The sequence below is a fragment of the Oncorhynchus gorbuscha genome, linkage group LG23, assembly GCF_021184085.1.
Source record: "Oncorhynchus gorbuscha isolate QuinsamMale2020 ecotype Even-year linkage group LG23, OgorEven_v1.0, whole genome shotgun sequence".
Taxonomy (NCBI): Eukaryota; Metazoa; Chordata; class Actinopteri; order Salmoniformes; family Salmonidae; genus Oncorhynchus; species Oncorhynchus gorbuscha.
In genome coordinates, this window is record NC_060195.1 from 62,760,972 (window position 1) to 62,776,803 (window position 15,832).

At 41.7% G+C, this 15,832-nt stretch overlaps 1 protein-coding gene across 3 annotated transcripts in view; it reads left to right on the forward strand.

The window, feature by feature from the left end:
• The window catches only part of LOC124010755 (TRAF2 and NCK-interacting protein kinase-like), a 41,540-nt gene that overhangs the window by 24,953 nt on the left and 755 nt on the right, over window positions 1-15,832 (forward strand). For 2 of the 3 annotated variants that reach the window (XM_046323400.1, XM_046323403.1), the window contains 10 exons: window positions 3,022-3,117; window positions 3,193-3,392; window positions 3,545-3,669; window positions 4,795-4,910; window positions 6,417-6,579; window positions 9,159-9,265; window positions 13,145-13,225; window positions 15,224-15,328; window positions 15,460-15,561; window positions 15,732-15,832. The exon at window positions 15,732-15,832 is cut by the window's right edge and continues 103 nt beyond it. In XM_046323400.1, coding sequence (XP_046179356.1) covers window positions 3,022-3,117; window positions 3,193-3,392; window positions 3,545-3,669; window positions 4,795-4,910; window positions 6,417-6,579; window positions 9,159-9,265; window positions 13,145-13,225; window positions 15,224-15,328; window positions 15,460-15,561; window positions 15,732-15,832 — 1,196 coding nt within the window. The remainder of the gene's footprint in view (window positions 1-3,021; window positions 3,118-3,192; window positions 3,393-3,544; window positions 3,670-4,794; window positions 4,911-6,416; window positions 6,580-9,158; window positions 9,266-13,144; window positions 13,226-15,223; window positions 15,329-15,459; window positions 15,562-15,731) is intronic. The other variant, XM_046323404.1, reaches the window with a different exon arrangement.

Consider the following 15,832-nt stretch of genomic DNA (forward strand, 5'->3'; position numbering starts at 1 on the left):
CTTCCTGACCGATGTCTTGAGATGTTGCTTCAATATAGCCACATTCCTCATGATGACATTTATTTTGTGAAGTGCACCAGTCCCTCCTGCAGCAAAGCACCCCCACAACATGATGCTGCCTCCCCCATGCTTCACGGTTGGGATGCTGTTCTTTGGCTTGCAAGCCACCCCCTTTTCCCTCCAAACATAACGTTGGACATTATGGCCAAACAGTTCTATTTTTGTTTCATCAGATCAGAGGACATTTGTTCAAAAAGTATGATCATTTCCCCATGTGCAGTTGCAAACCTGAGCGGACTTTCAGGTTATGTCGATATAGGACTCGTTTTACTGTGGATATAGATACTTTTGTACCTGTTTCCTCCAGCATTTTCACAAGGTCCTTTGCTGTTGTTCTGGGATTGATTTGCACTTTTCGCACCAAAGTGCATTAATCTCTAGAGACAGAACACATCTCCTTCCTGAGTGGTAGGTCGCCTGCATGGTCCCATGGGGTTTATCCTTACGTACTATTGTTTGTAAAGATGAACGTGGTACTTTCAGGCGTTTAGAAATTCCTCCCAAGGATGAACCAGACTTGTGGAGGTCTGCAATTTACTTTTAGGTCTTGGCTGATTTCTTTAGATTTTCCCATGATGTCAAGCAAAGAGGCACTGAGTTTGAAGGTAGGCCTTGAAATACATCCACAGGTACATCTCCAACTGACTCAAATTATGTCAATTAGCCTATTAGAAGCTTCTAAAGCCATGACATCATTTTCTGGAACTTACTTTATGTAAACTTCTGACCCACTGGAATTGTGATACAGTGAATTATAAGTGGAATAATCTGTCTGCAAATAATTGTTAGAAAAATGACTTGTGTCATGCACAAAGTAGATGTCCTAACCGACTTGCCAAAACTATAGTTTGTTAACAAGACATTTGTGGAGTGGTTGAAAAATGAGTTTTAATGATTCCAACCTAAGTGTATGTACAGTGCCTTGCGAAAATATTCGGCCCCCTTGAACTTTGCGATCTTTTGCCACATTTCAGGCTTCAAACATAAAGATATAAAACTGTATTTTTTTGTGAAGAATCAACAACAAGTGGGACACAATCATGAAGTGGAACGACATTTATTGGATATTTCAAACTTTTTTTAACAAATCAAAAACTAAAAAATTGGGAGTGCAAAATTATTCAGCCCCCTTAAGTTAATACTTTGTAGCGCCACCTTTTGCTGCGATTACAGCTGTAAGTCGCTTGGGGTATGTCTCTATCAGTTTTGCACATCGAGAGACTGAATTTTTTTCCCATTCCTCCTTGCAAAACAGCTCGAGCTCAGTGAGGTTGGATGGAGAGCATTTGTGAACAGCAGTTTTCAGTTCTTTCCACAGATTCTTGATTGGATTCAGGTCTGGACTTTGACTTGGCCATTCTAACACCTGGATATGTTTATTTTTGAACCATTCCATTGTAGATTTTGCTTTATGTTTTGGATCATTGTCTTGTTGGAAGACAAATCTCTGTCCCAGTCTCAGGTCTTTTGCAGACGCCATCAGGTTTTCTTCCAGAATGGTCCTGTATTTGGCTCCATCCATCTTCACATCAATTTTAACCATCTTCCCTGTCCCTGCTGAAGAAAAGCAGGCCCAAACCATGATGCTGCCACCACCATGTTTGACAGTGGGGATGTTGTGTTCAGGGTGATGAGCTGTGTTGCTTTTACGCCAAACATAACGTTTTGCATTGTTGCCAAAAAGTTCAATTTTGGTTTCATCTGACCAGAGCACCTTCTTCCACATGTTTGTTGTGTCTCCCAGGTGGCTTGTGGCAAACTTTAAATGACACTTTTTATGGATATCTTAAAGAAATGGCTTTCTTCTTGCCACTCTTCCATAAAGGCCAGATTTGTGCAATACACGAGTGATTGTTGTCCTATGGACAGAGTCTCCCACCTCAGCTGTAGATCTCTGCAGTTCATCCAGAGTGATCATGGGCCTCTTGGCTGCATCTCTGATCAGTCTTCTCCTTGTATGAGCTGAAAGTTTAGAGGGACGGCCAGGTCTTGGTAGATTTGCAGTGGTCTGATACTCCTTCCATTTCAATATTATCGCTTGCACAGTGCTCCTTGGGATGTTTAAAGCTTGGGAATTCTTTTTGTATCCAAATCCGGCTTTAAACTTCTTCACAACAGTATCTCGGACCTGCCTGGTGTGTTCCTTGTTCTTCATGATGCTCTCTGCGCTTTTAACGGACCTCTGAGACTATCACAGTGCAGGTGCATTTATACGGAGACTTGATTACACACAGGTGGATTGTATTTATCATCATTAGTCATTTAGGTCAACATTGGATCATTCAGAGATCCTCACTGAACTTCTGGGGAGAGTTTGCTGCACTGAAAGTAAAGGGGCTGAATAATTTTGCACGCCCAATTTTTCAGTTTTTGATTTGTTAAAAAAGTTTGAAATATCCAATAAATGTCGTTCCACTTCATGATTGTGTCCCACTTGTTGTTGATTCTTCACAAAAAAATACAGTTTTATATCTTTATGTTTGAAGCCTGAAATGTGGCAAAAAGTCGCAAAGTTCAAGGGGGCCGAATACTTTCGCAAGGCACTGTATGTATGTATGTATGTAAACTTCTGACTTCAACTGTATTTTTGTATTTATTACAGGGTTTTTTGTTGACAATTTTGGTCTTTAATGCAGGGCCAACAAACAAGTTGCCTTCCTTTCCACTTGACTCCAGTTTTGCAGTAATGCTGCAATCAGTCGGTTGTCATTTTGGAGCAGAAATGTCCATATATTTTTATTAACAGCATGTGTCACACACCTAATTCAACAAGTCAAGTAAATATCAAGCCCTTGATTAGGTGAATCAGGAAACAGTAACACTGAGTAATGTGAAGATGTTTTGTTGCTCTGTTACAAGCAGTATTTTACAGCAGGTGGGACTGCATGGTGCATTGAACTGGTTCCCTGCCCACTAGGTCAGCTCATTACAGGCACCTTTTCCCATCTGTGTGTCCTACAGCAGCTGACAGGCACTCTAACCCTCGCAGTGTTTTCAGCAGTCTTGGGTTCTCTACAGTTCGGATACAGCCTGGGAGTCATCAATGCACCCCAGAAGGTACACGCACACACTGTTTATTTTAGTCATGAGTAAACAGCAAGTACTATTACAAACCTTTACTTTGTTTCCTAGGTGATAGAGCAGCATTATGGGCGGTCCCTGGGGGTGCTCCCTGAGGAGCCTCTCCTCCTATCAGAGAACGGTACCGAGACAGAGAAGCAGGAAGTGCATCCCTCTGTGGTCATGTATTGGTCTCTGTCTGTGTCGATCTTCTCCATCGGGGGCGTGGTGTCGTCCTTCCTGGTGGGCTTCGTTGGAGACCTGAGAGGAAGGTATGTGTGAGCATCCAAACCTCCCTCTTCCTCTATCTGTCTCAAGACGAAACTGAACACGCTTGTGTGACTGACTGAGTTTGAACTCGGGTCGTCTGTATGCCACAAGACTGTGTTAGCCCACTGAGCTAATGCCTATGCTGTCTGTGCAGGGTGAAGGGCATGTTGATGGTGAATGTGTTAGCAGTAATAGCAGGTCTACTGATGGTGACGGCTAAGATGTGGAAACCTCACGTCATGGTCATCGCTGGACGCTGTGTCATGGGATTCTACTGTGGTGAGTTATCAATACATGAAGTCCCACACTAGACTACATCAGGAAGGAAGTATTTGGCCCAGCTCTGTCCACCAACAAAGCTGGTACTGATGCCCCCCCCCTCTCAATTACATTTAAATTCAAGGTCTTCATAGATAACATACACAAGTAGGCACAAAAGTAGAGGTAGATAATATACAAAAGTGAAATAAACAATAAAAATGAACAGTAACATCACACTCGTAAAAATTCCAAAATAATAAAGACATTTCAAATGTCATATTACTTGCAAATAGTTAAAGTACAAAAAGGAAAATAAATAAATATAAATAAGGGTTGTATTTACAATAGTGTTTGTTTTTCACTGGTTGCCCTTTTCTTGTGGCAACAGGTCACAAATCTTGCTGCTGTGATGGCACACTGTGGTATTTTACCCAGTAGATATGGGAGTTTATCTAATCTGGGTTTGTTTTCAAATTCTGAGGTTTCCACCTCATTTTTTGGGCAGTGTGCACATAGCCTGTCTTCTCTTGAGAGCCAGGTTTGCCTAAGGCGACATTTCTCAAAAGCAAGGCGATGTTTGAGTCTGTACATAGTCAAAGCTTTCCTTAATTTTGTGTCAGTCACAGTGGTCAGGTATTCTGCCACTGTGTGCTCTCTGTTTAGGGCCAAATAGCATTCTAGTTTGCTCTGTTTTTTTGTTAATTCTTTTCAATGTGTGAAGTAATTATCTTTTTGTTTTCTCATGATTTGGTTGGGTCTAATTGTGCTGCTGTCCTGGGGCTCTGTAGGGTGTGTTTGTGTTTGTGAACAGAGCCCCAGGACCAGCTTGCTTATGGGACTCTTCTCCAGGTTCATCTCTCTGTAGGTGATGGCTTTGTTATGGAATGTTTGGGAATCATTTCCTTTTAGGTGGTTGTAGAATTTAACGGCTCTTTTCTGGATTTTGATAATTAGCGGGTATCGGCCTAATTCTGCTCTGCATGCATTATTTGTGTTTTACGTTTACGTCTCTCCCCTTCTCTCTCTCTCTCTCTCTCTCTCTCTCTCTCTCTCTCTCTCTCTCTCTCTCTCTCTCTCTCTCTCTCTCTCTCTCTCTCTCTCTCTCTCTCTCTCTCTCTCTCTCTCTCTCTCTCTCTCTCTCAGGTCTGTCCTCAGGGTTAGTTCCTATGTATATAGGGGAGATAGCTCCCATGGCCTACAGAGGATCTCTAGGAACCTTACATCAACTGGCTATTGTTACTGGTATACTACTGAGTCAGGTAAGAACACACACACACACACACACACACACACACACACACACACACACACACACACACACACACACACACACACACACACACACACACACACACACACACACACACACACACACACACACACACACACACACACACACACACACACACACACACACACACACACACACACACTATCCCCCTGTCACTGTCTGTCCTCTAATCTCTGTCCCCCTGGTACTGTCTGTCCTCTAATCTCTATCTCCCTGGTACTGTCTGTCCTCTAATCTCTATCCCCCTGTCACTGTCTGTCCTCTAATCTCTGTCCCTCGGTCACTGTCTGTCCTCTAATCTCTATCTCCCTGGTACTGTCTGTCCTTTATCCTCTATCCCCCTGTCACTGTCTGTCCTCTAATCTCTGTCCCTCTGTCACTGTCTGTCCTCTAATCTCTGTCCCCCTGTCACTGTCTGTCCTCTAATCTCTATCTCCCTGGTACTGTCTGTCCTTTATCCTCTATCCCCCTGTCACTGTCTGTCCTCTAATCTCTGTCCCTCTGTCACTGTCTGTCCTCTAATCTCTGTCCCACTGTCACTGTCTGTGTCCGTCCCTAATCTCTGTCCCCCTGTCTCTCTCAGTGTCAGTCCCTAATCTCTGTCCCCCTGTCACTATCTGTGTCCGTCCCTAATCTCTGTCCCCCTGTCTCTCTGTGTCTGTCTTTAATCTCTGTCCTCCTGTCTCTCTCTGTGTCGGCGCTCATCTCTGTCCCCCTGTCTCTCTCTGTGTCCGTCCCTAATCTCTGTCCTCCTGTCTCTCTCTGCATCCGTCCCTAATCTCTGTCCCCCTGTCTCTCTCTGCGTCTGTCCCTCATCTCTGTCCCCCTGTCTCTCTCTGCATCCGTCCCTAATCTCTGTCCACCTGTCTCCCTGTGTCTGTCCCTCATCACTGTCCCCCTGTTTCTCTCTGTGTCCGTCCCTAATCTCTGTCCTCCTGTCTCTCTCTGTGTCCGTCTTTAATCTCTGTCCTCCTGTCTCTCTCTGTGTTTGTCCCTAATCTCTGTCCTCCTGTCTCTCTCTGTGTCCGTCCCTAATCTCTGTCCCCCTGTCTCTCTCTCTGTGTCTGTCCCTAATCTCTGTCCCCCTGTCTTCCTGTCTCTCTCTGTGTCTGTCCCTCATCTCTGTCCCCCTGTCTCTCTCTGCATCCGTCCCTAATCTCTGTCCACCCGTCTCCCTGTGTCTGTCCCTCATCTCTGTCCCCCTGTTTCTCTCTGTGTCCGTCCCTAATCTCTGTCCTCCTGTCTCTCTCTGTGTCCGTCTTTAATCTCTGTCCTCCTGTCTCTCTCTGTGTTTGTCCCTAATCTCTGTCCTCCTGTCTCTCTCTGTGTCCGTCCCTAATCTCTGTCCCCCTGTCTCTCTCTCTGTGTCTGTCCCTAATCTCTGTCCCCCTGTCTCTCTCTGTGTCTGTCCCTAATCTCTGTCCCCCTGTCCCTATCTGTGTCTGTCCCTCATCTTTGTCCCCCTGTCCCCCAGGTGCTCGGTCTAGAGTTCCTCCTGGGTAATGACTACTACTGGCCGCTACTGCTGGGTCTGTCTGGAGCTCCTGCTGTTTTACAGTCTCTACTGCTGCCACTGTGTCCTGAAAGTCCCAGATACCTCTACATCAAGAGAGGCATGGTGGAGGAGGCCAAGAAGAGTATGTACTGTAGAAATCTCAGATCTCTCTTAGAAAATACAGTACCAGTCAAAAGTTTGGACACACCTACTCATTCAAGGGTTTTTCTTTATTTGTACTATTTTCTACATTGTATAATAGTAGTGAAGACATCACAACTATGACATAGCAGATATGGAATCATGTAGTAACCAAAAAAGGGTTAAACAAATCAAAATATATTTTATATTTGAGATTCTTCAAAGTAGCCCTTTGCCTTCATGACAGTTTTCCACACTCTTGGCATTCTCTCAACCAGCTTCATGAAGTAGTCACCTGGAATGCATTTCAATTAACAAGTGTGCCATGTTAAAAGTTAATTTGTGGAATTTCTTTCCTTGTTAGTGCGTTTGAGCCAATCAGTTGTGTTGTGACAAGGTAGGGGTGGTATACAGAAGATAGCCCTATTTGGTAAATGATCAGCTCTATGTTATGTCAAGGACAGCTCAAATAAGCGAAGACAAACGGCAATCCATCATTACTTTAAGACATGAAGGTCAGTCAATACGGAAAACTTCAAGGCCAGTCGAAATTCCTGCAAAGAAACCACTACTAAAGGACACCAATAGGAAAATAAGACCCAGAGTTACCTCTGCTGCAGAGGATAAGTTCATTAGAGTTACCCGCCTCAGAAATTGCATCCCAAATAACTGCCTTACTGAGTTCAAGTAACAGACACATCTCAACATTAACTGTTCAGAGGAGACATCGTGAATCAGGCCTTCGTGGTCGAATTGCTGCATAGAAACCACTACTAAAGGACACCAATAGAAGAAGAGACTTGCTTGGGACAAGAAACACGGGCAATGGACATTAGACCGGTGGAAATCTGTCCTTTGGTCTGATGAGTTCAAATTGGAGAGTTTAGGTTCCAACTGCCGTGTCTTTGTGAGAAGCAGAGTAGGTGAACGGATGATCTCCGCATGTGTAGTTCCCACCGTGAAGCATGGAGGAGGAGGTGTGGGGGTGCCTTGCTGGTGATGCTGTCTGTGAATTCAATGCACACTTAGAATTCAATGCACACTTAACCAGCATGGCTACAACAGCATTCTGCAGTGATATGCCATCCCATCTGGTTTGCGCTTAGTGGGACTAGCATTTGTTTTTCAACAGGACAATGACTCAACACCTCCATGCTGTGTAAGGGCTTTCTGACCAAGAAGGAGAGTGCTGCATCAGATGACCTGGCCTCCACAATCACCCAACCTCAATCCAATTGAGATGGTTTGGTATGAGTTGGACCGCAGAGTGAAGAAAAAGCATCCAACAAGTGCTCAGCATATGTGGGACCTCCTGTTGGGAAAAGACTGTTGGAAAAGCATTCCAGGTGAAGCTAGTTGAGAGAATACCAAGAGTGTGCAAAGCTGTCATCAAGGCAAAGGGTGGCTTCTTTGAAGAATCTAAAATCTAAAATATATTTAGATTTGTTTAAAACCTTTGTGGCTACTATCAAATCAAAATCATATCAAATCAAATGTATTTATATAGCCCTTCTTACATCAGCTGATATCTTAAAGTGCTGTACAGAAACCCAGCCTAAAACCCCAAACAGCAAGCAATGCAGGTGTAGAAGCACGGTGGCTAGCAAAAAACTCCCTAGAAAGGCCAAAACCTAGGAAGAAACCTAGAGAGGAACCAGGCTATGTGGGGTGGCCAGTCCTCTTCTGGTTGTGCCGGGTGGCGATTATAACAGAACATGGCCAAGATGTTCAAATGTTCATAAATGACCAGCATGGTCAAATAATAATAATCACAGTAGTTGTCGAGGGTGTAACAAGTCAGCACCTCAGGAGTAAATGTCAGTTGGCTTTTCATAGCCGATCATTAAGAGTATCTCTATCTCTCCTGCTCTCTAGAGAGTTGAAAACAGCAGGTCTGGGACAGGTAGTACTTCCGATGAATAGGTCAGGGTTCCATAGCCGCAGGCAGAACAGTTTAACCTGGAGCAGCAGCACGGCCAGGTGGACTGGGGACAGCAAGGAGTCATCATGCCAGCTAGTCCTGAGGCATGGTCCTAGGGCTCAGGTCCTCCGAGAGAGAGAAAGAAAGAAAGAGAGAATTAGAGAGAGCATACTTACATTCACACAGGACACCTAATAAGACAGGAGAATTACTCCAGATATAACAGACTGACCCTAGCCCCCCGACACAAACCACTGCAGCATAAATACTGGAGGCTGAGACAGGAGGGGTCAGGAGACACTGTGGCCCCATCCGATGATACCCCCGGACAGGGCCAAACAGGCAGGATATAACCCCACCCACTTTGCCAAAGCACAGCGCCCACACCACTAGAGGGATATCTTCAACCACCAACTTACCATCCTGAGACAAGGCCAAGTATAGCCCACAAAGATCTCCGCCACGGCACAACCCAAGGGGGGGCGCCAACCCAGACAGGAAGATCACATCAGTGACTCAACCCACTCGAGTGGGTTGTTATTTCATAGTTTATGTCTTCGCTATTATTCTACAATGTAGAAAATAGTATAAATAAATAATAACCCTTGAATGAGTATGTGTGTCCAAAATACACACTTGGTGTGTGTGTGCTTTTGTAGGTCTGCGTCGTCTGAAGGGAGAGTATGACCCATCAGCTGACCTGGAGGAGATGAGGAGGGAGAAGGAGGAGGTGGAGAAGGAGGCGCAAGTCTCTATCGCTGTCCTGGTACGTTCATTATCTAGTCTGCTGAACATCTGGTCTATTGCTGTCTAATCCATGTCGGTCTGGTCCAGTATTAATAATGTGATGTGTGTCTGTAGTCCTGTATTAATAATGTGATATGTGTCTATAGTCCTGTATTAATAATGTGATGTGTGTCTGTAGTCCTGTATTAATAATGTGATATGTCTGTAGTCCTGTATTAATAATGTGATATGTGTCTGTAGTCCTGTATTAATAATGTGATATGTCTGTAGTCCTGTATTAATAATGTGATATGTGTCTGTAGTCCTGTATTAATAATGTGATATGTCTGTAGTCCTGTATTAATAATGTGATATGTGTCTGTAGTCCTGTATTAATAATGTGATGTGTGTCTGTAGTCCTGTATTAATAATGTGATATGTCTGTAGTCCTGTATTAATAATGTGATATGTGTCTGTAGTCCTGTATTAATAATGTGATATGTCTGTAGTCCTGTATTAATAATGTGATATGTGTCTGTAGTCCTGTATTAATAATGTGATATGTCTGTAGTCCTGTATTAATAATGTGATATGTCTGTAGTCCTGTATTAATAATGTGATATGTCTGTAGTCCTGTATTAATAATGTGATATGTGTCTGTAGTCCTGTATTAATAATGTGATATGTCTGTAGTCCTGTATTAATAATGTGATATGTGTCTGTAGTCCTGTATTAATAATGTGATATGTGTCTGTAGTCCTGTATTAATAATGTGATATGTCTGTAGTCCTGTATTAATAATGTGATATGTCTGTAGTCCTGTATTAATAATGTGATATGTGTCTGTAGTCCTGTATTAATAATGTGATATATGTCTGTAGTCCTGTATTAATAATGTGATATGTGTCTGTAGTCCTGTATTAATAATGTGATATATGTCTGTAGTCCTGTATTAATAATGTGATATGTCTGTAGTCCTGTATTAATAATGTGATATGTCTGTAGTCCTGTATTAATAATGTGATATGTGTCTGTAGTCCTGTATTAATAATGTGATATGTCTGTAGTCCTGTATTAATAATGTGATATGTCTGTAGTCCTGTATTAATAATGTGATATGTGTCTGTAGTCCTGTATTAATAATGTGATATGTCTGTAGTCCTGTATTAATAATGTGATATGTCTGTAGTCCTGTATTAATAATGTGATATGTGTCTGTAGTCCTGTATTAATAATGTGATATGTGTCTGTAGTCCTGTATTAATAATGTGATATGTGTCTGTAGTCCTGTATTAATAATGTGATATGTGTCTGTAGTCCTGTATTAATAATGTGATATGTGTCTGTAGTCCTGTATTAATAATGTGATATGTGTCTGTAGTCCTGTATTAATAATGTGATATGTGTCTGTAGTCCTGTATTAATAATGTGATATGTGTCTGTAGTCCTGTATTAATAATGTGATATGTGTCTGTAGTCCTGTATTAATAATGTGATATGTGTCTGTAGTCCTGTATTAATAATGTGATATGTCTGTAGTCCTGTATTAATAATGTGATATGTGTCTGTAGTCCTGTATTAATAATGTGATATGTCTGTAGTCCTGTATTAATAATGTGATATGTCTGTAGTCCTGTATTAATAATGTGATATGTGTCTGTAGTCCTGTATTAATAATGTGATATGTGTCTGTAGTCCTGTATTAATAATGTGGTATGTCTGTAGTCCTGTATTAATAATGTGATATGTGTCTGTAGTCCTGTATTAATAATGTGATATGTCTGTAGTCCTGTATTAATAATGTGATATGTGTCTGTAGTCCTGTATTAATAATGTGATATATGTCTGTAGTCCTGTATTAATAATGTGATATGTCTGTAGTCCTGTATTAATAATGTGATATGTCTGTAGTCCTGTATTCATAATGTGATATATGTCTGTAGTCCTGTATTAATAATGTGATATGTGTCTGTAGTCCTGTATTAATAATGTGATATGCCTGTAGTCCTGTATTAATAATGTGATATGTCTGTAGTCCTGTATTAATAATGTGATATATGTCTGTAGTCCTGTATTAATAATGTGATATATGTCTGTAGTCCTGTATTAATAATGTGATGTGTGTCTGTAGTCCTGTATTAATAATGTGATATGTGTCTGTAGTCCTGTATTCATAATGTGATATGTGTCTGTAGTCCTGTATTAATAATGTGATATGTCTGTAGTCCTGTATTAATAATGTGATATGTCTGTAGTCCTGAATTAATAATGTGATATGTCTGTAGTCCTGTATTAATAATGTGATATGTGTCTGTAGTCCTGTATTAATAATGTGATGTGTCTGTAGTCCTGTATTAATAATGTGATATGTCTGTAGTCCTGTATTAATAATGTGATATGTCTGTAGTCCTGTATTAATAATGTGATATGTGTCTGTAGTCCTGTATTAATAATGTGATATATGTCTGTAGTCCTGTATTAATAATGTGATATGTGTCTGTAGTCCTGTATTAATAATGTGATATATGTCTGTAGTCCTGTATTAATAATGTGATATGTCTGTAGTCCTGTATTAAAAATGTGATGTGTGTCTGTAGTCCTGTATTAATAATGTGATATGTGTCTGTAGTCCTGTATTAATAATGTGATATGTCTGTAGTCCTGTATTAATAATGTGATATGTCTGTAGTCCTGTATTAATAATGTGATATGTGTCTGTAGTCCTGTATTAATAATGTGATATGTGTCTGTAGTCCTGTATTAATAATGTGATATGTGTCTGTAGTCCTGTATTAATAATGTGATATGTGTCTGTAGTCCTGTATTAATAATGTGATATGTGTCTGTAGTCCTGTATTAATAATGTGATATGTGTCTGTAGTCCTGTATTAATAATGTGATATGTGTCTGTAGTCCTGTATTAATAATGTGATATGTGTCTGTAGTCCTGTATTAATAATGTGATATGTCTGTAGTCCTGTATTAATAATGTGATATGTGTCTGTAGTCCTGTATTAATAATGTGATATGTCTGTAGTCCTGTATTAATAATGTGATATGTGTCTGTAGTCCTGTATTAATAATGTGATATGTGTCTGTAGTCCTGTATTAATAATGTGATATGTCTGTAGTCCTGTATTAATAATGTGATATGTGTCTGTAGTCCTGTATTAATAATGTGATATGTCTGTAGTCCTGTATTCATAATGTGATATATGTCTGTAGTCCTGTATTAATAATGTGATATGTGTCTGTAGTCCTGTATTAATAATGTGATATGTCTGTAGTCCTGTATTAATAATGTGATATGTCTGTAGCCCTGTATTAATAATGTGATATATGTCTGTAGTCCTGTATTAATAATGTGATGTGTGTCTGTAGTCCTGTATTAATAATGTGATATGTGTCTGTAGTCCTGTATTCATAATGTGATATGTGTCTGTAGTCCTGTATTAATAATGTGATATGTCTGTAGTCCTGTATTAATAATGTGATATGTCTGTAGTCCTGAATTAATAATGTGATATGTCTGTAGTCCTGTATTAATAATGTGATATGTGTCTGTAGTCCTGTATTAATAATGTGATGTGTCTGTAGTCCTGTATTAATAATGTGATATGTCTGTAGTCCTGTATTAATAATGTGATATGTGTCTGTAGTCCTGTATTAATAATGTGATATGTGTCTGTAGTCCTGTATTAATAATGTGATATGTGTCTGTAGTCCTGTAATCATAATGTGATATGTGTCTGTAGTCCTGTATTAATAATGTGATATGTCTGTAGTCCTGTATTAATAATGTGATATGTGTCTGTAGTCCTGTATTAATAATGTGATATGTGTCTGTAGTCCTGTATTAATAATGTGATATGTGTCTGTAGTCCTGTATTAATAATGTGATATGTCTGTGGTCTTCTAGGTGCGGTCGTCTCTCTACAGGCAGCAGCTGTTTGTAGCCCTGATGATGCATTTCTCACAACAACTTTCTGGAATTAACGCTGTGAGTTACTGAGAGAGCGAGAGAGAGAGAGGGAATAACTGTCAGGAATCAACACTGTGAGTTACTGAGAGAGCGAGAGAGAGAGGGAATAACTGTCAGGAATCAACGCTGTGAGTTACTGAGAGAGCGAGAGAGAGAGGGAATAACTGTCAGGAATCAATGCTGTGAGTTACTGAGAGAGGGGACAACTGTCAGGAATCAACGTTGTGAGTTACTGAGAGAGGGGACAACTGTCAGGAATCAACGTTGTGAGTTACTGAGAGAGAGAGAGAGAGAGAGAGAGAGAGAGAGAGAGAGAGAGGGAATAACTGTCAGGAATCAACGCTGTGAGTTACTGAGAGAGCGAGAGAGAGAGGGAATAAATGCCAGGAATCAACACTGTGAGCTACTGAGAGAGAGGGAACAACTGTCAGGAATCAACGTTGTGAGTTACTGAGAGAGCGAGAGAGAGAGAGGGAATAACTGTCAGGAATCAATGCTGTGAGTTACTGAGAGAGCGAGAGAGAGAGGGAATAACTGTCAGGAATCAACGCTGTGAGTTACTGAGAGAGCGAGAGAGGGAATAACTGTCAGGAATCAACACTGTGAGTTACTGAGAGAGAGGGAACAACTGTCAGGAATCAACGCTGTGAGTTACTGAGAGAGAGGGGACAACTGTCAGGAATCAACGCTGTGAGTTACTGAGAGAGGGAACAACTGTCAGGAATCAACGCTGTGAGTTACTGAGAGAGGGAACAACTGTCAGGAATCAACGCTGTGAGTTACTGAGAGAGAGGGGACAACTGTCAGGAATCAACGCTGTGAGTTACTGAGAGAGAGGGAACAACTGTCAGGAATCAACGCTGTGAGTTACTGAGAGAGGGGACAACTGTCAGGAATCAACGCTGTGAGTTACTGAGAGAGGGGACAACTGTCAGGAATCAACGCTGTGAGTTACTGAGAGAGGGAACAACTGTCAGGAATCAACGCTGTGAGTTACTGAGAGAGGGAACAACTGTCAGGAATCAACACTGTGAGTTACTGAGAGAGAGGGGACAACTGTCAGGAATCAACACTGTGAGTTACTGAGAGAGGGAACAACTGTCAGGAATCAACGCTGTGAGTTACTGAGAGAGGGGACAACTGTCAGGAATCAACGCTGTGAGTTACTGAGAGAGGGGACAACTGTCAGGAATCAACGCTGTGAGTTACTGAGAGAGGGAATAACTGTCAGGAATCAACGCTGTGAGTTACTGAGAGAGCGAGAGAGAGAGGGAATAACTGTCAGGAATCAACACTGTGAGTTACTGAGAGAGAGGGAACAACTGTCAGGAATCAACGCTGTGAGTTACTGAGAGAGGGAACAACTGTCAGGAATCAACGCTGTGAGTTACTGAGAGAGGGAACAACTGTCAGGAATCAACGCTGTGAGTTACTGAGAGAGAGGGGACAACTGTCAGGAATCAACACTGTGAGTTACTGAGAGAGGGAACAACTGTCAGGAATCAAAGCAGAGAGAGAGAGAGAGAGAGAGAGAGAGAGAGAGAGAGAGAGAGAGAGAGAGAGAGAGAGAATAACTGTCAGGAATCAACGCTGTGAGTTACAGAGAGACAGAGAGAGAGAGAGAGAGAGAGAGAGAGAGAGAGAGAGAGAGAGAGAGAGAGAGAGAGAGAGAGAGAGAGAGAGAATAACTGTCAGGAATCAACGCTGTGAGTTACAGAGAGACAGAGAGACAGATACAGAGAGAGAGAGAGAGAGACAGAGAGAGAGAGAGACAGAGAGAGAGGGAATAACTGTCAGGAATCAACACTGAGTTACTGAGAGAGGGGGAGACAGGGAACAACTGTCTGGAATCAATGCTGAGTTTGTGTGTGTGTGTGTGTGTTGAGTCACCAGGGTGTTTATTGTGTCTTATTTATATTGTTTTACATTGGTTTAAGAGCCTGGATAAGTCAGATTGAGGTTTTTATGACTCTGCTTTACTGAATGGAAACATAATGTTTGTTTTAATCTCTTCAGATCTTTTATTACTCGACGGCCATCTTTGAGGAAGCAGGAGTCACTCAGCCTGTCTATGCAACCATTGGAGTTGGAGTTCTCAATACCGTCTTTACGATGGTGTCGGTACGGAAAGACACACACACACACGCGCACATGCACACGCACGCACAGACAAACTAACACGTGCACACATAGACTATCCATTTATAGGTCAGTGATGCAAACAGTAACACTAAAATGTGTGTGTGTTGCAGGTGGCTCTAGTGGACAGGGCCGGCAGACGGACGTTGACTCTGATTGGTTTAGGTGGGATGTGTATCTGTGCCGTCGCCATGACAGTCGGCCTTGTGTACCTGGTATGACCAATCAAAAATAATTTTCTCTATCTCTCAACCAATAGGGTTTCAGTATTTTAGTGTGTACATTTCCTGTCTGTATTTGACTGTTTCCTGTGTTTTTTAACAATCTCTTGTTCCGCCAGAGTAAAATAATGATTTTCTCCTCTCTCCTCTCCTCTCCTCCCCAGAGTGTCTACTCCTGGATGTCCTATGTCAGCATGTCGGCCATCTTCCTGTTTGTGTGTTTCTTTGAGATCGGCCCTGGTCCCATCCCCTGGTTCATCGTGGC